At 22.8% G+C, this 25,904-nt stretch overlaps 4 protein-coding genes across 12 annotated transcripts in view; 3 read left to right on the forward strand and 1 right to left on the reverse strand.

Moving 5' to 3' along the window:
• The window catches only part of LOC100868058 (uncharacterized), a 92,202-nt gene extending 88,560 nt beyond the window's left edge, over positions 1-3,642 (forward strand). The window contains exon 6 of the mRNA XM_086904115.1: positions 1,147-3,642. Coding sequence (XP_086760241.1) covers positions 1,147-3,513 — 2,367 coding nt within the window. The 3' untranslated portion in view covers positions 3,514-3,642. The remainder of the gene's footprint in view (positions 1-1,146) is intronic.
• A 3,104-nt stretch (positions 3,643-6,746) lies between these two features.
• Positions 6,747-8,667, forward strand: TrpRS (Tryptophanyl-tRNA synthetase). Its single transcript, XM_012490715.3, has 3 exons — positions 6,747-7,231; positions 7,449-8,386; positions 8,475-8,667. The coding sequence occupies exons 1-3, from the start codon at positions 7,105-7,107 to the stop codon at positions 8,640-8,642; spliced, it is 1,233 nt and encodes a 410-aa protein (XP_012346169.1). The 5' UTR covers positions 6,747-7,104; the 3' UTR covers positions 8,643-8,667.
• A 1,289-nt stretch (positions 8,668-9,956) lies between these two features.
• On the forward strand, positions 9,957-20,403 carry LOC100868297 (protein phosphatase 1B). 9 transcript variants are annotated; one of them, XM_012490716.3, is made up of 7 exons: positions 9,963-10,139; positions 10,673-11,598; positions 12,159-12,276; positions 14,540-14,651; positions 14,901-14,955; positions 18,198-18,273; positions 20,026-20,403. In XM_012490716.3, coding segments are annotated over exons 2-7 (1,176 nt in total). In that variant the 5' UTR covers positions 9,963-10,139; positions 10,673-10,785; the 3' UTR covers positions 20,028-20,403. The 9 variants fall into 9 exon arrangements, with proteins under 9 accessions (XP_012346171.1, XP_086760243.1, XP_012346170.1 ...); XM_086904120.1 differs by lacking the exon at positions 9,963-10,139 and adding an exon at positions 10,320-10,534; XM_086904117.1 differs by lacking the exon at positions 20,026-20,403 and having other exon boundaries at positions 9,961-10,139; positions 18,198-18,490.
• Positions 20,404-21,677: 1,274 nt separating this feature from the next.
• On the reverse strand, positions 21,678-25,102 carry Atg14 (autophagy related protein 14). Its single transcript, XM_003696273.4, has 9 exons — positions 24,777-25,102; positions 24,407-24,512; positions 24,204-24,285; positions 23,898-24,135; positions 23,624-23,805; positions 23,394-23,550; positions 23,121-23,297; positions 22,920-23,049; positions 21,678-22,831 (listed from the first exon to the last, which is right to left on the reverse strand). Exons 1-9 carry the CDS (start codon positions 24,974-24,976, stop codon positions 22,667-22,669), a joined length of 1,437 nt encoding a protein of 478 aa, XP_003696321.1. The 5' UTR covers positions 24,977-25,102; the 3' UTR covers positions 21,678-22,666.
• Between the last annotated feature and the right edge of the window lie 802 nt (positions 25,103-25,904).

A 25,904-nucleotide genomic window follows, 5' to 3' on the forward strand; every position in this document is an offset into this window, starting at 1 on the left:
TTAATCGATTGAATGATGTGATAATAAGGTTTCTCGTCAATCTCCATTCTCACGAGCAAAAATTTTACGGAAAAGAAAGGTGAAAAACGATCGTAACTTTCGTAAATTGTTGCAGCGAAGAAGTTGCGGAAATGGATTCTTTCCAACCGTGAAGAAGTTGAATTCAGGAAAAACTTCTCATTCAAGTTCTCTCTTTTTTGCTGTTGTAAAAAAAAAAAAGTAACTCCGACTGAACAATAATTACAGAAACAATTTTATATCATAAAATAAACAAATACAAATACACGAAACCACTCTTCATGGTCACGTGGAATAAATCAATTAAATAAAATTCTGTGATAAATTCCTATAAAATTTCATTACTTCGTGACATTTGATTTACCATTGGAATGGGAAATAATGTTTATTAAAAAAAAAAAAAAAAAAAACATGGAAATTAAAAGATAGAACAAAATTTGATAATAAATTTTCTATGCCTGTATCGTAAAATTGTTTAAATTAAGATAAAATATTCAATAAAAGATAATGAAAATTTTTATCCATTCAATTACAATGAATTTACAGTATTTGCAATGAGTGATAATAAATTGTTATAAAATTTCTTAAATCTTTAAAATTGTTGATACGAAATTCAAAATTGGAAATTTTCTATCGTTATTTTTTATTATATTTTTATGAGTGAAATGAAGATGATAACAAATAATTTTAATCTACATTTATACTACCTATCCAGAAACGGAGATCATAATTATATAGTTCGAACGTACTGCGAATAAATTAATATATCCACGTGGATAAATTGAACAAAAGGAACATATGTATATCTACCAAGTTAACGATGAAACTTTCTAAACTTTCTTCAATGCGTTTTGATCTTACATCTCTCTGTGATATATTCACTACGATATTTCCTTTCATTTTAACTTAAACATCATTAAAACTTCAGAAATTGATTCTGTATCTCTGTATTCTCAGTAACTCTGAAAAAAAGGACAGAAATTATACGAGCATTCAGTTTTAACAAAATTTAAAGTAGAATCATTAGAAGCTTATTCACGAAGCTTTGAAAGATATGAAATATTACTTTTTCATAAAATTGAAATGGAGACAAAATATCTTCTTAACACAAGATAAATTTGCTTACAGACTTGTATGCTGCTAGATATTTTTTGCGGTACCAAGATCCTCACCGAATGGGCGGTCGTATGGCTTGGTTTGCCTATAATGGCGCATAGTGGCGTGAACCCATGGATTTATGCTTTCCATCATGGTGAGATGAGAGTTGCTGCAGGTAAAATTACCGAAGAATTGGTTGCTCTGTTTGGAGTGACGCCCAGCCGTTACGGTTGCTCCCCAATGAGACGTGGTTCCAATACGAATATGGAATTAGCAGAGGTGAACAATAGTAACGAAGGCAGAAGGCATCCTGTCGAAGATTGTTTTGCAGTGAAGCAAAACAGCACTCTGTATACCAGCAGACGATGTCTAGATGTGTCTGGGAAACACACGGACATCTCACCGGAAAGAAATATTGATCACACTTCTTCGGAGAATAGACAAGAAGATATCATCGAGGAAAATATCCATGATCTCACGATGATGCTCGATCTAAAGTATATCATCGATCGTAATCACATGATCGACTCGAATCACAACATCGACAAGATTAAAAACCTCAAATATTTGTTAGATCCAACGTTCAACAAGATCAGACATCTGAGAAGATTGAATCACAAGAAGCTCGCTAGTAAAAACTTCTCGAAAGCATCGGAACCAAAATTCATCTCGTATCAAAATTTAAAGAGCGATGGCACGTTAAATCCTAAAGTATTGCAAATGAATACCATGTCGGATCCTATGCTCAGTGCTGACAGTCCGACTATACATGTAAAAGATTTCAACGTCGGCCTCAGTCCTATTAACAACAAAAGAAGAAACTCGAATCTCTGTTCTGTATCGGATCCAAATATTAAAGCAGCAATAGGAATCTCTTCCGAGGTGAATCTTCGACTTCCAACCGATGAAAACGTGAATGAGGCTCATAGATATTCTGTACAAAATTTAGATCATAATAGATACGATGGAGGATTAGCTAAGCATATTATGCTGTCTCGCCAATTGGAGAATCAAAAACGGTTCCAAATCTATCCGCGTCCACGGATGAAGATCAATAATTACGATCGAAACAGTCCAAATTTAAATTTAAGGCTGCAAAACAGTTGTACATCGCTATCCATACCGGATAGTACCAGGTCGAGTTCATTAGACAGTCCAAGACATAGAATGTCGCCAAAACATATGACAATTACTTCCAATAAACTAGCCAATCTTGTTCATCAAGATCATATGACTTCGAGAAACTTGGAATCCAGAACAGATTCAATTTCCAGAGTATTACAAATCCAAAGAAATATGGAAATACTGAAACATTCCGAATCGATCAATACGATAGAACCAATGACACACGTCCGATTGTTAGAACCTTATAAAATTATGGAAACTCTTGCAGTACCTACGGTACATTCGGAACCACCAAGTCCCATAGATCCACTTCCTCTTGCCTCTCTGCAAGAAGAGGACGTGAAAAATACCGAATCGAAGCCTTCCATTAATATCGATTATTTGAAATCTCCAATGGGTAATAGAAGAAGTCCAGTTAGACATTCAGATCCTGTGATACCATCCGTCTTGTTGAATATCGAAGATTATAGTGAAAATCACAAATCGAACAAATCTAGTCACGATAGTTCCTTCAATAATCTGGCATCGTCAGATCAAATGGCATCGATAGAACCTATAGATCTGTTCGAGGCTTTGTTGAAAAATTCGGAAAAGTGTCGAGAAGGAAGATTACCAGAGCCAATCTTCGCTGAACACGATTCCACGAGATTTAGTTCGAGAAGACCTTCGGATTCGAAATGGTCAGAATCATCGAGAAGTCAAGAAATTCTATCCAACGTAATTACTGAACATCAGACATTTCCTTCATCCTATTCGGTGAACAATTTTCAGGTTTGCAACAGCGGCAGTGACCTAAATGATCTGACATCCCTGGATCCATTCATGTGTCCAGATGCACTAACATCATCGTTACGCGAATCCTTTTTCAGCGCCCCATCTGTACCTGATTCAGAGATTTTCACATCGTTCGAAGATGAATCCAATTTCACATCAGACTCTGAAACACACAATTTATCCCCATATGATTCCAAATCAACGATCAATTTGAAAAAATCAACGATCGAGGCCGATTTACAAAGCAAGTCTACAGAGTCTATGTTTCGAAATAGATGCCTCTCGATGAAATCGTGCACGATCTTACGATTAGAACCCTCGTTACATCGAAATAGATTACGTATCAAACCTGGAGCGGATTACATTCTGAAAGATATGTCTATTAAGAATTCGCATTTAGCTCCGCTTGCCACACCAACACCCACTGAAATTTGTTCTCCTACATTCGAACTTGTTTCAGAAATAAAAAGTGACAATGGTGTCGGCGTAAGAGTATAGATTTATCGTAAAAGGGTATAGATTTATCTTTTGAATCAGTTGATGAACAAAATGATTGTTCGTTTATTTAGACTTTAGATGGACATTGTGAAATAAAATTAAACATCGTTAGTTAGCATTGTCTTTCGATTGCAATGTTATCTGTTCATCGAACAAGAATTTTTATGATGTATCATGTTGTATAATGATGCGATTACACGTCTGTATTTTTATAATAGCTCGATGCCTGCTGATAAAATTATTCTGTCTATCTTTTAAAAAAGGCGTACTGAAATGTAGATTATTGTGAAACAATGGAATCGAACTTTCAAGTTGGACTGTGATAGTACGACGTGTCTTTAACGGGATCATAGAACGATCACGTGAGAGAGGAAATTCTATAATTATTTGACGATGATTAATCCTTTGACTCCTAAAGATCGTTTGATCAAAATATTTCTTTAAAGGACAAAGAATTTAAGAATTTATGAAAAAAACTATTTTACTCTATAAAAATAATACAATAATTTAATATTAATCTAGAAGGAGTCTTAGAATTAAAATCGTTATAAATTTGTAATATATTACACGATTCACATTGAAATATTTATGTTAGTATAAATTAAGATGTTCAAAGCGTAAAATATCAAGAGAAGAATGATTACGAAAAATATATTGATAATGAATTAATCTACTGAAAATCGCTATTAAGAAAGCAACGATAGCTGGATTTGTATCTATAGATATTCTTTAAATCTTATATCAATTATATTTATCAAATTTTGTCTCACTAATTACGGTTGACTTGGCCGATATTTAAATATATTTCAACGTTATTTTAAACGTTATCATTGTGCCAAGCGAATTACGCAAGATTCAAATAATTTTCGTTCTCCTCTAAAGAATTGAAATAAGACAGTAAACTATGAACTACATATATTGCCGTTTGTGTACCTGATTATAGTTGATAATTTGCTGGCGAACAAGGTTTTTCATAAAATATATGATAAAATGTTGATGGATAGTTTTTGTCCTTACAATCAACGAAATCTGCCCGGCTCATATCATTTAAGTTACACTTCATAATTCTCTTTCGACCGATTAATAATGACCGATTACTTAATCATATCCAATTTTAATTAATTTAATACATATAACTTAATAGTTCATGAAATGATGAATAATCGTTTATTATAGGAAAATAAATCTAATCAATCTCGTTCCATTTCTTTTAAAATTCTAAATAATAATCGGCATTTTAAAAACAAATATACGATAAAATGAATATTGTTAGAATTATGAATGAATGTTATTCTGAAAATTAATCTGTAATAGTATTCAAAGAATATGAATATTCTAACAAAAAATGAAAGAATCATTGTTTCAACTGATCACATAACACAAGATGAGGCAACAAGCAAAAATCATTTTAGATCGAATACAAAATGTAATTTATTTAAGAAAATTGTACAGTAGAAGGAACGTAAGGACCAAACATTTTCGATATACGAACTCTAACGTGAATGTCCTTGATTTATGATTAGTTAGATAACTTATAATTAGCTTATATTTATACGATAGAAAATTTTTAACTTAATTAATTGTATTCTTTTACAATGTCTCGTAGTCTAATCATAGTTTAATTGATACTTGAATTGATTTTTAAATGTCTTTATTGAAATTTTTTATTTTTACACCATATTGTTATAAAAATCGCTTCGCTACTTCAGACTTAAAAAAAAAAAAGGAAAAACAAAACTATCTTGGGATTCAAATTATTCTTTCAACCATTCACAGCCAATTAAATATTGAAAACAACTTTTATACACATATAAGTTCATAAAAAGATTCTCTGTGAAATAAAATTATTTTTATCATATAATTTTTTAAAATCCTACATTTATTTAAATGTGTCTCATATTATTGATCTTATAGAATTTTTATTTTTCAATTCAATTAATAATAAAAATATGTATGATGATAAAAATGTTTATAAAAATTAAAGGTAAACTAATTTAACAGCATGAATTCAATTTTTACTACAATCAATATAAATTAATTTTATATTTCTATAAATATTCATAATTTTCAGTAATTTCTAATTATAAATATAAATTTTAAATCATATAAAAACTGAATGCTCTAATTGTTTTACATTTGTAAAATAAATAAGAATTAAAATTTCTAAAAAGAAAATTATGATTTATAAATTTATGAAGTTTTATAATTCATAAATTTATCGTATTTCATTTCTACGAATTCTATCCTAAACTTGTTTTATTTACTTTGTATAAATTTATTACATTCAATAAATATCTGAATTTAAATTTTTTTTTCAATACAATTCAAAGAATTTTCTAAAAATAAATATTAATGTTTCATTATATTAATGACTGTAAATGATGTACAATCATTTTTTTAATTATATAAATAATAATAAAAACAAATTTCATAGCTTTAATTCCTTAAATATGATTCGTTCCATAAAATGTCTTCCATTTGTGTAAATTATGGAGGAACAAACGAATGAAAATCTTAATTCGTTTTATGTGCTCTATTTTAAGTTATAGATTAATAGCGCTCTATAGTACTCAAGATTCTGTACAAATAAAAGAACATTTGTCAAAATGAGAGGCATTGATATATTTTTATGAAATAATATTTTATCGTTCTTTGTAAATATAGAAATATATTCAAATAAAAACAGAATTGTAAATTTACGTGAAACTATTCTGCTATTTGATTTAAAAAAGAATATATATTATCGATATATTATTATTGTCTATTTGATAAAAATTTTTATTCTGTAATATTCAATTTATCTATCAGCAACTATAATACTATAATACAATAATATAATTTCATAAAATGATTTTTTATACAAAAATTAATTTTGAATGAATAATTTAACAAAAATCATAAACTACTAATTATACTAATTTACTCTTTAAATTTGTCTCTATTATATATACATTTTATATACATTTCTATTATACTTTCTTTTCACAATACTTAGTTATTTCTTAATTTATTTATACTACTAAACATATAATAAATATATAAAGTATATGTTTTTATATATATATATATAAAAAGATATATTTAACATATTGATTAGATAAAAATCATTTGAAATAATAATTTATAATTTAATCTTAAATTTTGAAATAATAAAAAACTTGTAAAAATAATAAATAGTTTTATTAAAAATTCTTAGTAAATAATTTGAAAATAAAACGAATCGCAATGCAATTATCTCAATTATTATCGGAGGTGACGTTACAGGTATTTCAAATACGATTTATTATATATTTTTACAATTTGTTAAATAATTTAAATATTAAAAATACGATAATTAATACATAAATTTATTTTAAAATTATAAATATATAATACATTTATAATACGTTTGCATATCTAAAAAAAAATATAAAATTAATGAAAATTCTACCTTGAAAATGTAAATGCGTGCGCAGAAATCATCCCATCGTATAGGTACTGACATAACCTTCTTGATTTCTAACCATATTTATATAGCATATGACACAATTTTCTAAAAATCTTAGAAATCTTTGTTTAATTGTACAAAAAGTGATTAAAATTTAAAAAAAAATGACAACACAAAAAGATGAAATTGATATATCAATGTTAAATGGAAAAACGGATGAGGATGATATTGTAACACCTTGGGATGTTGTAACCAAAAATGAAACCGGAATTGATTACGATAAACTTATTAGTAAGTTTCACTAAAAATATCTTTTATGTGAAAGCCTTAAAAAATATTTTTATGAAAAAATAAAATTATTGCTACTTTATTAATTTAATTTCATAGTTTATAAATCTTTCGCATTTTTCAAGAGAAAATAAAGATAAAATTTATATGATAAATATATTTAAATATATATAATAACTCATAAATTCTTTTTTCTATAAAATTTCTATTTATTATACAGAAAAGTTTGGAAGTTCAAAAATCGATGAAGAATTATTGGCTAGATTTGAGAAAATTACTGGACATAAACCACATCATTTTCTTAGAAGAGGAATATTCTTTTCTCATCGAGATATGAATACTATTTTAAATCTTTATGAACAAGGAAAACCATTTTATCTTTATACTGGTAGAGGACCTAGTTCAGATTCTATGCATTTAGGACATCTCATACCATTTATGTTTTGTAAATGGTTGCAAGATGTATTTCATGTTCCTTTAGTTATTCAATTGACTGATGATGAAAAAGCAATATGGAAAAACATAAAAATAGAAGATGCAATTAAATTATCTTATAATAATGCAAAAGATATTATTGCTCTTGGATTTAAACCAGAGAATACATTTATTTTTTCTAATTTAGAACATATTGGAAATAATCCTGCATTTTATCAAAACATGATTAGAATACAGAGAAGTATTACATTTAATCAAGTAAAAGGTATTTTTGGATTTGGAGACAGTGATCCTATTGGAAAAATTTCATTTCCACCAACTCAAGCTGCTCCAGCAATTTCTGGAACTTTTCCTTTTATTTTTAAAGATGCAAAAGTTAATTGTTTAATACCATGTGCTATAGATCAAGATCCTTATTTCAGAATGACAAGAGATATTGCACCAAAAATTGGCTATCCAAAACCAGCTTTGTTACATTCTATATTCTTCCCTGCTTTACAAGGATCTAAAACAAAAATGTCTGCTAGTAATAATAATACTGCAATATTTCTGACAGATACTGCTAAACAAATAAAAAACAAAGTTAATAAACATGCATTCTCAGGTGGACAAGCTACTGTTGAAGAACATAGACAATTAGGTGGCAATTGTAATATTGATATAGCATATCAATGGTTACGATTCTTTCTAGATGATGACGAAAAATTAGAACAGCTTAGAAAAGTAAAATTTTGAAATTAAAAATGAAAATGTATTTTTTAATTTTATGTTATATAAATATATATAATATTAATAATATGTAAATTTTCAGGATTATACTAGTGGAGAAATTTTAACAGGAGAACTTAAAAAAGAATTAATTAATATATTACAGCCTTTGATAGCTGCACATCAAGAAGCTAGAAGTAAATTAACTGATGAAATAGTTAAACAATATATGATTCCTAGAGACCTTGGCTTTGTAACAAATGTAAAATAGTTAAATATAAATTGTTTATTATGTATATAAAGTATATAGAAAATCCATTTTCATCATTATATTTAATTTTATTTATTTTAACAGCATTTTATTATAACAAATTTATTTAAAAAATTTATTTTTTATCTTAAAATCATAATAAATTAAAAACTTTTATAAAAATATGTATTAAATATTTATAATTCTTATATATAAGTAAAAATTATTATTATAAAAATGTAAAATATATTTTATTTTATTTTTTAAAAGAATATTATAAATATTGTTATTTATTAAAGTTATAAAAAAATATATTTTATTTTTATATTTTACGCAATTAACATTTATTAATTATGTTAGGAATGTATAAAAATTAATTATATAGTATGTAATATATAAAATATATAAATATTAACATATAAGAATTTATTTAATTTATTATAAATTATACAAGAATTTATTATAAATTATATTACATGTCTACATTTATATTCAAATATTCAATATAATTTTCAATACAATTTTATAAAGTATATTAAAATATTTAAAAAAGATTTCATTTATATAATTTGTATAATTTAAATATATGTAAATAATACAATATTTTCTATATTATTTTATAATATTTATTTTCATATCACAAGATATCAAATTAAAGTATTATTACCCGCCATTTTTATTATAAAAATATACGATTACATAGTAACATTTCATGAATATAAGATCTATTTTTTTATAAATAGCAAGGGAATTTTTTCTTGAAACAAATTCAAATAATTTATTTAAAAAAAAATTCATTAAAATAAATCATTTATATAAAAACAATAATAATTTTTAAAATTTTATAATATATTTTATATCTATGATATTTAGATAATTTTTATATCTATATATTATCTACATTTATATAATATATAGATAATTTTATGTAATAAAAATTAAAATTATATTAATTAAATAATGAATATTTTAATTATAAAATATAATTTTTTATATAAAATTTCTGATATTATAATTAAGCCAATAAAAATTCGTTAAAATATATTTCAAAAAATAAACTATATACATATGTTTATAAAATTTCGAAATTTAAATAAGCTGCGTTTATTGACTATAACAATATTGATAAACGCAGTAATCAGTGACAGTATAATTTATTATCGACAAAAACTTCATGTTTTTGTTTATATACTTGTTAGTGAGAGTTAATGCTAGTATCGCGCGCGAGTTAATTTTACTTCAGGATCCTATATGATTACCCAGGCTTGAGCGGAAATCGTAGGCTTTTGATTGGCGGATTATGACGCCACAAAGCATACTATTAATAACTGACGCATGCGCAGAAAATTACCTAGTGTATATCCGTCATTCATGCAAGTCGATTTCGTTGGTTCTGTGTGTTGAGCCTAGCAAAAGAACATGGTGATAGTGATATGAAACAAGTCTATTAGCAATACCACGCTCTACACATATATACTTTCGCGAAATAACGATGATATTTGGTCACGATCTTCCTACGTAAGTTTCACGAATATGCAGACTGAGGTATAAACTATTTTAGTCGCAAAATTTGGCATTGCCAAATAATTTCTTATTAGAATCTGATACAGCTTACGCTCGTGAAATATTCCATTTCTGTATTCAATTAATTTACAACATTGATAAGGCTACTATAATTATTATATAGTGAACATAGTTGCATATAATTCGAATGTTTCATTTATGTAAACGTTACCGTGTTTCGTTTGAAATATTTGTATGTTGAGATTATCTTGTACGTTACGTTAAATATTGGAATAATGTTGTGTTTTAATTATTTTCTTTCTTTGCTTAAATTAAAATTATAATTATAACACAAAATAGTATTGTGATAAATTTATGTTATAAAACGATAATCAGAAGAGAAATTCTAAGTAATATTATAATATATACAATAAGTTAAATGTGATATTATTTTTTTGCTTCCAATTTAAATTTTTATCTAAAAATATTTAATCTTAATTCTCTATAAGAAACTAAAGATTTCTTTATCTTTTTTATTTTAATTTTAGGTAAAACTTTAAAAAGTGTCATTTGAATGATCAGTTAAAAGATGCTGATCAAATAATATCCAAAAAGAAAAACAAATTGATTGAGCTGATATAGCAATTACTAAATAAATACTATGGGGGCACTTTTGGATACTCCAAAAACAGAAAAATACAATGAACATGGTTCTGGCAATGGACTACATTATGGTGTTGCCAGTATGCAAGGATGGAGAATGGAAATGGAAGATGCTCATAGAGCAATAACTGGTTTAAAAGGCGGTCTCTCAGATTGGAGTTATTTTGCAGTATTTGATGGTCATGCTGGTGCATTAGTATCAGCTCATAGTGCAGAACATTTGTTAGAATGTATAATGCAAACAGAAGAGTTTAAAGCAGAAGATGTTACCAAAGGAATACATTCTGGCTTTCTTCGACTTGATGATGAAATGAGAGAATTACCAGAAATGAGTTCTGGAACAGAAAAATCTGGTTCTACAGCAGTTTGTGCATTTATATCTCCCAGAAACATATATATTGCTAACTGTGGCGATTCTCGAGCTGTACTTTGTCGAGCAGGAGATCCAGTTTTCTCAACAAGAGATCACAAACCTGTCTTACCTGCTGAAAAAGAAAGAATTCAAAATGCTGGTGGTAGTGTAATGATTCAAAGAGTTAATGGAGCTTTAGCTGTATCTCGTGCATTGGGAGATTATGAGTACAAAAATTTGAAAGATAGAGGCCCCTGTGAACAGTTAGTGTCTCCAGAACCAGAAATATTTGTTCGAGATAGAGACGATGAACATGATGAATTTCTAGTTTTAGCATGTGATGGTATTTGGGATGTTATGAACAACGAAGATCTATGTAATTTTATACATTCAAGGCTGTTGCTTACAGATGATCTAGAAGCAGTTACGAACCAGGTCATAGATACCTGTCTGTATAAGGTAATGATATCTAAAACTTTCTATGTATATTTTTTTATAATAAATTTTTACTACTAAAGATATGTCAGTATAAATATATAAATTTTTAAAAAATATATTTTTATTTTATTTTTATTTTTATTTATTTCAAAAATTTTAATTTTAATTTTAGTATTTAATAATAATAATATGATAAATAAATGATTTCAAAAAAATAAATTATTTTTCATATTAATATAATTAAATTTATATATTGAATAATTCATTTCATAAATTTTTAGCTACAATTACTTAATATGTTAAGTTTTACATAACATTTTATTTTTATTTACATATTTTATTTTATTTTTTATTTATATAATATTATCTATTTATATATTATGTTATGTGCTATTTCTTTTTTATATATTTATTGAATAGTTGTAATTATATTTATGATTAATAATATATTAAATAATATAATATCAATCATGTATTTAATAATTATCAAATTTATAAATAATATTAATTAAATTGTAAATTCTATTTTTTTTTATTAACAACTAAAAATATTTTGTCAGATTCATTTTTATTTGTTGCAGGGTAGCAGAGATAACATGAGTATAGTTTTGGTAACATTTCCTGCTGCTCCAAAACCAAGTCCAGAAGCACAGAAAAAAGAAGCAGAACTTGAAATGGCCATTGAAAGGAGAATCAAAGGTTCATTCACATTTCCATATTCACATCAATTATATTCTCTCTGTTGTTGCATTAATACAAAATCACAATATCATACACATACTTGACATTCTAATAGCTCTTAAGTAGAGCTAATATTATTTAAATATATTATTTAATAATTTTAGTACAATTCAAAATACAATTTTTAGTAGTATAAAACTTACAAGTACAAATATATTATCAAATTTGTATTTCTTACAAGTTTGATGCTCAAATTTTGATTTTCATTTTTTTAATATCTTTAAATATTTTTACTTACAAAATAAATATATCTTCTAGATATATCTTCTATTTCGTATATAAAATATATTAACTTAAAATAAAAATATTAAGATATAACAAATATTTCTGTAGATATTAATCTGAATATGAAGGTACATTGTTTATCTTTTTAACAAATCATTACTTCTTATAACATATATATAATATTTTTAATAGATCAATTATTTATTATATACTATTTAATGATGAAAATATTTTTATAGTAAATATCACATATTTTTTCTAAATATTTCTAAATCTATGTCTTTCTGAAATGTATATACATATACATACATATATATGTGTGCATATTTATACATATATATAAATGTTTACAAAGAAATATCAAAAATTTATTCTTATGCAATGAATTATTTTATTACATAATTCATATTTTTAAATAATTAACTATAATATTATTCCTTATAAATTTAATATTTATAATTATTGAATATAATTTAACAGATAAAATTATAAAAAATATATAATATAATTAATTATGTAAATTATGTATATCACTAAAGTAATGAGTACATTTATTATTGATACTCTATTTGTCATATTTGTGCAATATAAAAAAATATTTTCAAAAAATATAAAAAAAAAAGATCAATAAGTAATATTTAAGTAAAAGATAAAGATTTATTTTTGCAGATATATATTTATTTTTTCTTTATTTTTAATTCTTTATTCATATATTGTATGAATAAAGAGATATATTATATTATAACTTACAAGTTATAATAGTTAACAAATATTTTGCATCTGATATAAATTCTAATTTTTTTAATATTTAATTGTTGATTTATATAATTATATTTTAATAGAATTTTTTTTCTTTTGTGTGTGTGTGAATTTAAAATATATAAAGTATTTATAAATCTAAAAAAAATATTTGATACAACTTTTGTTTTAATATTTATTAAAATATTGTAAGCACATACTATGTATAGCATTTTTGATCCTGTTATCAATTATACTGTCAATATAGAATCTATTACAGTATTATATTATTAGATTCATTAGAATATTAATTGCGTTTCTTATTTAAATTGTTAAACAGATAGCAAAATTATAAATATATTGGTAGTATCTATGTAATGGTAATTTTCTCTTTCTGTGTGTGCTGTCAAATTGTATTAATTGTTTTTCCTTTAAAATTAAACTCTTTTAACATCAATCATTATTTTTACTCAAAAATGCATTCCACCCTTGGAGTTGGTATTCTTTTAAACTCTTTTGTAAGTAAAATTTTTATTCAAAAGTTGTTTGTTCCTCTTTTCAAATATATTTAAAAGCTATCACAGGTAGGTGAATATTTTTTTATGAAAATTTAGAAATATTTTACCCATTGTATCTTTATTTTTTTAATAATGCATTTCTTATGGAGGAACATTGCAACAATATATATATTTCTATGTTTATATATGTATATGTATGCATATTTGTGTGTGTATGTGTGTGTATATGTGTGTGTGTGTGTATATATATATATATATATATTATATAAGATTATACAATTCCAATGGTGGATAAATCTAAAAGGGTTATTAAAAACATATTTCTTTATAATCTATACATAAATAATATAGATACCAATGTATCTACTTAAGACCGGATTCTGTTTCCAAGATTTCCATAAGAAATGTAGTAAGAAAGCACTAATTTTTCCAGTCCTAAGTAGATGCATGTATTTGTAGTCATTTTATGTGTTTATCATTTATTTCAATATATTACAATATATTATAAAGTAATAATTATAACAAACAATCAAAATTTTTAACATATATCAAATACAAGAGTGCATTTGATTTTTTAAAAAATATTGATCAAATGTTTGCTGCACAAATATGATAGTATATGCACAATATATTCTAATAATATAGTAGGATAATATTTCTAAAGCAGATATTTAAAATAATGATAATTAAATTATAAGTAATTTTAATTAACAAATTGTAATCATTTTTTGTATTTATAGAAATAGTTGCTGAACAAAAGGACAAAAATGAATTTGATTTTTTGCAACTGTTACAACTTCTTGTGGACCAAGAATTTCCTAATCTTCCGCCTGGTGGTGGTCTTTCAGCCAAGTATGTACATTTATAAATTATTATATTTTTATTATACTATATTTTTCATTTTAATTGGTAAATTAAGCATAAATATTAAAGTTAATGTTTTTGATATTAAAATTAATCTATTAATTTTATTTAATTTTATTTCAAAAATTGAATTTTATTTTCTCATTTGTTGTTTTAGAATTTCATCTTATAATTATATTTAAATAGAATTATTTATAAAATTTTTAAAATTATATTAATTATACTTTTTTTTTTTAGACAACCTTTCATTGAACAAGTGTTTCGAGAAGTATGTCCCAGCCGAGCGGATAGTGTAAGTCTTGGATACGATTTCCCTTCGATATAACTAACCTTTGACTTTTTTGTATACTGCATCAAATGTACAACTGTAATCATTAGACATGTTCCATAATCATATAATGATGCAGAAGTTCGGAAATACGTTTATTTTATTAATCTCTTTTAATGTAAAAAGAGATTCATTTTTAACTTGCAAGAAAAGTACACTGATATATTATAAAGGAAGGATATATTATAAGGGAATCTTACCTAAACTATATCTGCAAAACATGGGCAGATCTTACATTCTTGCAGTGCGTTATTGTTGGTAAAAATAAATTAGAGTTTAAAACTACATTTGAAAATCCTAATACATTCACCCATTCAAAAAAATAAGTACATAATTTATATTTTAAATTTCTAAATAATTTTATATATCCAATGATAATAAGAAATGTTAATTTTGCATTTGGAATTACTTATTTAAAAAAAATATTTAAAAAATGTATTCATAATATTTAATAATTATTATTAAAAAAACATATTTCTTTTATCAGTTATATTTAAAGGTTCAAATAACAAAATTAATTAATAATATAAAAAAGAAAAATAATTTGTTTTGTATTGCCACCTTTCTGAAAACATATTATAAATTGTAAACTGATTAACAAATGTTAATATTCAAACAATATTTAAGCACTGACAGATATTTCTATATTTCATTATATAATTTGAAAAAAAATGTGAAAAATGAACTCAAAGTATATCCTACAGCTAATTCTAATCAATATTGATATTGATGGTTTTCATAATTATCACTATCTATTGTTGGATTTTATAAATTCTTCATCCAAGGAGTAAAAAATATTATATTACAGTTATGAGCAGAGGATTTAAAAATATTCTATCAAGAACACATGCAAATATACATGTATTCTATGAAAAATTAGATAATGTGAAAATTTTCAAAGTTAATGCAATAAAACTTAAATAGTTTATAACTTCATTTTCCAATTAATATATCTTAAATTATTTGACTTTTTTATATTTATTAATTGATATTTTTTTTCTTATATGTACAATATATATATATATATATATATATATATATATATATATATATATATATATATATAAAATTATAATATAAAAGAAAAGATTATTTTTTATTTTTAAATAATAATATTTTATCAAAATAATATTATCTTTTATAAATTTAAATTATTTCACAAATCTAGTTTTTCATTATAATTAACACTTGATAGAATATTTATATCATATCTTCTTGCTATGTTGATAAAAACTGCATAATATTACTATAAACAATTATATATTTTTGTAGCTCTAGAGAACTTGCGCTCAGAACAATTACTTCTTAGGTCAGTTTTTCATGCTCTTCCTTAATAAGTTTTAAGTATAATTTATAGCTATTCATTCTATATTTTGAAAAGTCTTAAATTTTGTCACGCGCTAGAAGAGTAGAAAAACTGATCATTTAGTTTTAGAAATACTATGTATATACATAAAAATTATGTCCAGGAAATTATGTATCAATATTTTATTTAGATCATTTTAAAAATCAAGCAGTAGGAATATAGTAAGGAGGCCTTGATTTTAGTTTCTTAAAAAAAACTTATATTTATATTTAAATTACATTATTTAAATTATTTTGAATTTAAAACCAAACTTGAATCAATAAATTTTATTATAATTTTTAATTATATAGAAATTATGTAGAAATAACATTAATAATAACAAAAAATCAACATTAAATGTTACATAATTTATAAACAAACAAAAATCATGAAGATGCATGTTTCATTACATAAACATAAATAATGACAAGTAAGTAGTACTTAAGATATATTAACAGAACAGCATTATTGATTTCTGAAGATATTAAATTTAATAAATAATATTTATATAATATTTCTACACAGAGATTTAACTGGTTAATGAAACTGCATATATCAGGTATTTATTTCAATAATATATTTATTTTTTATATCTTATTATGTGATTAATTTTATATCTTCAAAAATTTGTATAACAGAAACTTGTCAAGGCCATCCTCAAACATAAATTTAGTATACATATACCAAAGTATATATTACCGTTCCTGGTTAAAAGAAAGGTCCTGAAATTAACAAACGTTAACAGTCTATTATCGTTTTAAAGTAATATATTAAAATAAATAACAAATCCCTTAGAGTTATCTCCTCTATTTTTACTAATAATGAAATATGGAGTGTATAAAGGTAGTAATATATTTTACTGATATCTTAGACCATTTACTTTTGTAGGTTTTGCTCAGATATTAATTTTTATTTTGTATATTTTTGAAAATGTTAATTAGTCATTGTGAATTTATGACAAAATATTAAAAATATACAAATTTATTCGTCTATAAATAATTCAAAATAAAAATTACAAGGTAGTTAAATAATATATATTCAAAATAACAAATTTAAAAACAAAAAATTTGATTATTATCAAAATTCTTGTGTATTTTTAATTAAAAAGTAAAGTATTTTATCTTGATAAAAATTATAAGTTTATTATTAATCTTTTATTCGATATCATTTATTTGAATATTAATAATAACAAAAATAACAGTATATTCCTGATAATGATAATAATGGTTATGAAAATAAATCCAAAGTGCATTTTTAACACGTGTTTCTACTACTTTTCTTTTTCTACTTGTAGTCCTATTTTGTATTCTGTCTGTCTGTCTCTGTCTCTCTCTCTCTCTCTTTCTTTCTCTTTCTCTCTCATTTGTTTCAACAATAAATTTATTTTGCGTTCTGTACTTAAAATATTGTTAATATTAATAGTACACGGAATAAGACTATCAGTTTATAAATATAATAATATTCGCATTTATAATGGTTATTTATTTTTTTGGTTTGTATATACTTATATATTTATAATTTTTTTTGTGTTTCTCGGATTTTGTTTTCAAAAATATAATAAAATGTGCTTGCATAATAATTTTACAATAAAATAATAATATTTACATTATTTACTTTAAATCAGCATTTAAATAAGCAGAAATAAAATTTCTTTAATATTTGTACCTGAATTATTTTCTTCTTAAAATTTCTTAATTTCATTTAATATATATTAATATTTTAAATCATATATTTATCATTCTGATTTTTAAATCTTAAATTACACACAAAACAATTTCTTTAAAAATTTTATCATAAAATCATTAAAAATTCATCTTATTATTATTTTATAATCCTTTTATTTCCTATTTTCATTCTTCAGATTACATTTCAACAATACTCAAGTCCTTTCCTGCAGTCCAAGTTGAATTCTCCGATTACTGATTTCAATAATAACTGTTAGTATTTGAATCTAATTATATATATTGCATAATTTATTTTACAAGATAAAAAAATGATTCCAAAAATAAAAGATTCTCTTGTTTTAAAATAACATCTAAACATGTTAAATAGATATAAAATGATATTGCTTTCTGTATTCTAACGTTAACAACTATCAATAATAATATGTATAAATTAATAGTACGTTTGAAAATATAAAATTCCTACATATTATATAATCTTTTTCTTTTCTTAAGGGGAAATGCTTTTATTGTCCGCGTATATTTTGTATATGTAAATAAAGACAATCCTTTCCTCATTTTTCTGAACTAATAAGATTTCTTCTTAATTTTTACAGTGTAGTACTTAATGCATCATATAATAATTTTGGAATGTCACATGCATTGTATAAAATTATCTATTTTAACTAAAAATATCTCAAGATTTTAATTGTAAAATTTATTATTTTATAATAAAAATATTATTATTATTTATAAATATTCATTTAATATTATATACATTTACATAATTATAATTATATTATATATACTATATATTAATATATATAAAAATCTATAAACATGTAAATGTAAAAATATATTATATGCAAACAACAATTAAAATTTTGAGATGAGTACATATTTTATATTGAAAATTTTGAATTCAAAATAGAAGAAAAAATTAAAATTTTATATGTAATGCAGTCATATATATTTATCGATCAAGATTATTTATCTATAATATTGTATATAATATATATAATTAAACATATATTTCATGAGTCTAATCGTTATTATATATGTATATTTTGCGAATGTTTACTTTTATTGCTAAAATTTTTTTTTGAATATTTAATAATTGATATATTTTATTATAATTTGCATTTTACAGCTTTTAATATTAAAAAAAAAATTTTTGATGTATTTATTGTCATTTATTATTATGTATCTCTTAGATTACTTAAATTAATTTAAAAAAAAATTAATTAATAATTTAGAAATTTTATTAAATATTAAAATGCATTTTTGCAAATGTATTAGTCTATATATTGCTATCTTAAATTTTGATATACAATACAATTTTTTTTATTAGAAATTAATAAATTAAATTAAAAATAATTAAATTAATAGTAAACAGTTTCATATGAGAAATAGCAATTACAAGTTTTTCTAATTTTAAAATTTGCAAAGTTTATTTTCTATTAATTGTGATTGTAAAAAAATTAATATATTAATTTAAATAATATATAATTTTTTATTATTTGAAAATTTAATAAACAAACATAGAAATTGATTTCATAACTACATATTATATATACATTATAAGATATTTTTAATCAATTCAAAATACACATTTAATCTAAGAGATAAAAAAAATTTTTTTAATATAATTTATTTCAATATTTGCTATACTTTCTAATATTTCAAGGTAATCATCTTTATTTATATCACTAGTGTAAGTATATAATATATTTTTAGTTAATATTATCTATAGTTATTCACTTTTTTAATATATGAATATATTATTTATATTAGTTCAGTAATGAAGATTTTAAGGATACAATATTTAACAAGTGTTTATTATAAAATTAATATAGTCTATAATTTTATATTTTTTTAAATTTAATGTTAAATAAATAATATTTTATCTCTTTATACAGAAATATTAAAAAAAATATTTTTTTTTAAAGTTAACTTATAATAATATTTTATTGTAAATCAAATATATGTATATAAACATTAAAATACTATATAATGATATGCTTACAGAATTCTCAAGCCACTTAGTGTACACAATATGTATACAATTTTATACATGTGATATACATTAAAACTGGTGAACCCAAAAATCATGAAAATGAGATACCATCCAACAAGAACTACTGAGGAGTACTACATGAAGAGAGACTGAGGAATGGTGTTACAGGCATATTTAATTTCTAATTAAATAATTTTTGGAAATTGCATTGTAATACTAAATTCAGTTACAAAATTTATTGTACAAAGCATTTTAATTTTTAAGTAAATATAAAAAAAATCTGATCAAGTTCTCTATAGCAATATATCATAGGTTTTTACTTTGAATATATAATTAATGTTGTATATTATTATCCTTCTATTAAATAAATATTTATCAATTATATTTTATCAATTTTCTATTATTTATACATTTCAAAAATACAAGTTTTTTATTTAAAACTGCATGTTGCACATTCCATGTTCACAATATATATTACTTAATACTAAATAATAAAATATAAAACAGAAATAAAAAATTCTAATTTATTTGTGATTTAACAAATTAATATATATCCATTTTATATAATATACAAATTATGTATAATTAATTTATATTTACATTATTAGATTAATAAAAATATTTTTTATTTATAAGAATACTTTATTATAATTAATACTAATTAATACTAATTGAATAATAATTAAAATTTGTAAATTTTTATTTTAATTGAAGTACATAAACTATGATATGCTATTGAATTTTTTAAATTGAACAATTACAAATTTTTCATTAATTTATAAATTTTAATACATAAAATCTTGTAATATTCAATCAAATTTCATAAAATAATTTTATATAATTTATAAAACAATATAGTTTTTGAACATGCATAAAATTATTTAATTAAATATAATTGAATAATTTTATTTCTTTACATAATGAATAATTATAATATATTTTATTTTAGATTTAATACTAGAATAATTAATTTTATTTTTATATATACAAAAAAATTCTATTATTATATTATAATATTAATAAGTACACAACTATTATTAATTAGTTGTTATTGTAATTTATTTGTTAATAAATTGTTCAATTTTTTTGAAAAATTAATTTTTATATGATTAATAAAATGAAAAACATTTCGTTTGTATATATATATATATATATATATATATATATATTTATATTTATATATACAAGATATAAATAAATAATATAAAAATTGGTATATAAAAATATTGAAATATGATTGAAAATTATTTATAAATAATTTAAGTTTATATTAGAAGATGCCAAGCAAAGATAGAGCGAAATGATAATATAATAAAAATAGAATAAAATAATTCTATATCTGTTTTTTCATTTACCTCAAATTTCAATTATACGTAATTTAATAAATAAACTTCAATATTTTTGCATATCAATTTTTATATTTGTTAGTTTTGTATATGTTTTTTTATATTTGATTTTTAGAATTGATTTTCTAAAGATCTTATAAATATATTTTATATAATTTATGCATACCAAATAGTTAATGATTTTAATTTTACAAAAAGAAATATTTAATTAAGAAAATATAGGTAATTTAATACAATTAATACAATACTTATTTAAAAAAAAAAAATACAATGGTGTAATTATATTATGTCGGTGAATTTGTGCTTAAATATAATAATTACAAGTTATATTTTTTTTTATTTTTTGCTAGATTTACATAATATAACAACACATCAAATACAAAATTTGTTTTAATGTTATACATGTTATTCTTAATTTTAACTTAAATTAAAAGTCATTAATCCAATACAACCTTTTTTACATTCATATTATATATTGTCAGATATGAAGTGTTTAACAAGATATATTCTTTGACATATAATCAAAAATATATGTGAAATATGATATAATCATATCTATACAAAAATGATAACATTTTTAAGATATGATTTTTTTATCAGAAACATTATACCGTTTAAAAAACATATTTAAATAGTTTTAAATAACAAATTTTTTAATTTATCTAATTGTATATATTTTATAAACCAAAATATTATTTAGCTTAAAATGTTATATTAGAACTGTTTGATAACTTAAAAATACATAGATAATATAATGATAATAATGACACTATTAATGCGAGGAAGTATTTTATGTATATGTTAACAAATACATAATTACACGAAGTGCAGTGAGTATAAAAAAGGCAGTCGTTTTAAACTCACATCTTAATAATGAATTCGTATTAAACAATTATTGAAAATGTTTGCGTTTGTTTGTATGTGTGTATGTGTGTTCAAACATTTGTTTGTACACTTACAAAATTTGTACCATAGAATTACGATCTATTATGAGCGTCCTAAAAATATTTGGAATTATATTACAAGTAATAGCACAAATCAGTATATATTGCATAAATAGTTTAAAATAAACTAAATCGTCAAATCTTACAAAATTTGTTATCACGAAATTAAACTATTTCATGTATTATATGTAATAAGTAATAAATTCATATTTACAGTACATTATATTTTTAAACATTCATCCCTCAACTTAGTGTTTTACATTTTACAAAGGATTATCAATTTCTTGTCTTTTCTTACATATGTTTTCACATATGTAAATACGATTTGTATAAAAAGAGATTTGTTATTTAAATAGAACAGTCTATTTATTTGTCGTCCAACCACGCCAAATGGAAGCTATACTAGCTGCTGCACTCGTAACTAAACCTCCAGCAACACTTTGATTTACTTGCATACTAGATGATTGTTGACTAATCATTGCACCAGGGATGGGAACTACCATTTCAGGACAAGCAACATTTGGAACCTAATAAAAATAAAATATTTATATAATGCGTTAAAATATTATATTATATAATAATCATTTATTAATAAATAAATAAAATAAAACTCACAGCTTCCCAATCCCAATTAAAAGTATCTTCTTCTTCATCAGAAGCAGAATCATCACTATTTTCTAAATCGGGAACTAATTGACTGTGCAATTTTGCTACAATATTTGAATCTACTTCCATTGGACCAATTCTGTTTCAATATATAATTGTTATATGTTTATATTCAATGTGTTATAACAATAATAATAAATAAATATATACCTTCCAAGATCACTAATTTCAGTATTGAGCAAGTGCATTAAGTTTTGTAAAGTATGCATTGGATGTAAAACTGCAATTTTAGTATTTTGTGTAAAACATAAATGTAATACATTACTATTGAGCCTTGCTACCTTTTTGGCAAATTTTTGATCTGACATTTCATTTCCACAAAATTCTCTAGAAATGTTTAAAAATTAAATTTAAATAACTATTTTATTTTTATTTCAATATTTAATGCATTTGCATAAAAAAAGTGAAACATTTTTCACATACCCATAAGCAAGCTTATATGGTAATCTTACATTAACGTAATAAGCAATAATATTAACCAACTGTGTTGCATATGTTAAAGCAGCACTGATATTGTATGCTGGATTGTGCATTGCAGTCTCTTTATTTGCACCTGGGACCCCATCTTTGTTTGCTGCCACTAAAAAATATGCTTGATATTTATATAAATCATATAATTCATTAAAAAAAAATATGAATCAAATAATTTATACCCCATAAAGAATAAGCACTATAATCTCCGCTTCCTGGTAAAGTTGGTGCAATTATACGATGCTGAACTTCTAAAGCATTTTCTGTATCATTAATCCATCTGCCTCTAACATATGATGTTCCAGATGCATCTGCTAGTGCACAAGTTACATCTGAACTAGTATCTTCCTCACTACTACATAAACTAAAAACAAGTAAAAAATATTTCTTAATAAATATTTTAATTAATATTCTATAAATATAATAATTTTTAAAGATAAGTTAATTAATTATTACCTTCTATTAGGTTGCACTTTCGATAATGGAAAAATATACTGAATCAATTGTTTTGCAGCAGTTCTAATGACTTTTTTCAACTGCTGCCTTTTCCTATCTACTGCTTCTTTTTGTTTTTCTTGTTTTGCTCTTAAACCAGTTACATATCGATGTAATTTTTCAATTCGTTCTTCATGTCTAGGTAATCTAAGAGCTAATTGAGAGTTTACATCTTTGAGAACATTTAAACGTTGATTACCTATACATTATTAAATTTCTTTAAATGTACCTATTTTCTAAATATTAAAAATATTAATAGAAATATACCTCTGTTTATACTTTGTCTTGTTTCATTTACTAATGATTGAAGTAGTCTAACTCTCTCTTTGCAAGTATTTATATCACATATCTATAAATCCAAAGGATAATTAAATATAATAATAACAATATAGCATTATAAAAATTTATATATCTTTCTTTAACAATTATTAAATTTAAAGCATTAAGTATAAAATAAAAATATAAAATACCAATTTATCCCTTTGTTTATATTTTTCAAGAGCTTTTACACATTTTTCTTCTAATTGAGCTCTGGCAGCTTTCAACCGTAAAAGTCGCAATTGTTTATCTGCAAATCTATTCAAATGTAAATCAGAATAAAATATAATTTTTTAATTGATTATTTATTAATATATACTTATTAATAAATTAAATCTTTAATAATTGAGATATTTTAACAATTTTCACGATAAATTTTCTTTTATAATTTAATAAAAATAAAAATTATATTGTATTCAACAAAATTATAAAAAATATTTAAAGAACATTTGATACCAAATAAAACTTCAATACATAAAAGTAAATAATCATTATACATGTAAATTATAAGTATATATTTACCGTTCAGAATAAACAGAAGTTGAATGAATAAAATCTCCATTTTGAATACACTGACGACAATAAAAAATTCGACGACTATTATGGCACAGTGGGCACTTCAATAGATTCACGCTTAAACGATTCGAAACGTCTTCCAATTCTGACGAAAGCTGAAAATCTGCAGGTGCTGTACAGGACCCATCAGAACTGCTTGTCGCCATAACCAAGACCAAGAACAATAAGCTTTCGTTTGTCTGTTGTCACTCATCAGCTGATCTGCTATTTACTTATAATCTCCCGCCACTTTCTATATGCTATTGTTTTCATTGCATATTTGTACTTTTATATTTATTTATATTACATACATAAAATCTAACTTCACCCAAAATTTCATATAATGCGATGAGTAATTCTTAAATTATAGAAAAAACAAACTTAAATCTCTACTTACGTATCTTATAGTTGTACCGTGACAGCAATCACGTTGAAAAAATCCCGTTATGCTATAAGATAAAGAAAGAGAGAGACAAAGATTGAACATATAAATTTTAGAAAGATTTGCAAATATAATTAAAATGATATAAAACATAAAAATTAATTTAAATAATATTAAAATTATATTTATTTCAAAATATATGAAAATCATTAACAAAAAATAAGTTATTTATATTATATTTATTTATTTATTCAAATTGTATATTACTATGTTGACTTTTAATTATTAATTATATTTGCTATATTTTTTCATAATTTATACATTTACAATTATATAATTATAAAATATTAATTATAACCACAAACTAGATATAGAAAAGATTTATCATCCAATATATTTTTGTGTCACATAATTTGGAGCTACATAGATAGCATTTATTATCATATTGTCATGCGATATTATCGATTTGAATGGAAAATATGAAAAAATATAAAATATAAGCTATTATAGGAGAAAAATTATGATTGAATTGTAATAATTAATTATATTAATTTGACATAAGAGTTATTAAAAAATTATATGATTATAAGAAAATATCAATCTAGTAATATAAAAAGCATATGATTCTATATAAAAAAATTTATTATGCATTTATGCATTTATCTATTTAAAAAAATTCATAATATCAAATACACTTTTCTTAAAAGCATTTT

This window comes from Apis florea, unplaced genomic scaffold (genome assembly GCF_048593485.1).
Source record: "Apis florea isolate Af1SG1 unplaced genomic scaffold, ASM4859348v1 contig_2350_pilon, whole genome shotgun sequence".
Lineage (NCBI taxonomy): Eukaryota > Metazoa > Arthropoda > Insecta > Hymenoptera > Apidae > Apis > Apis florea.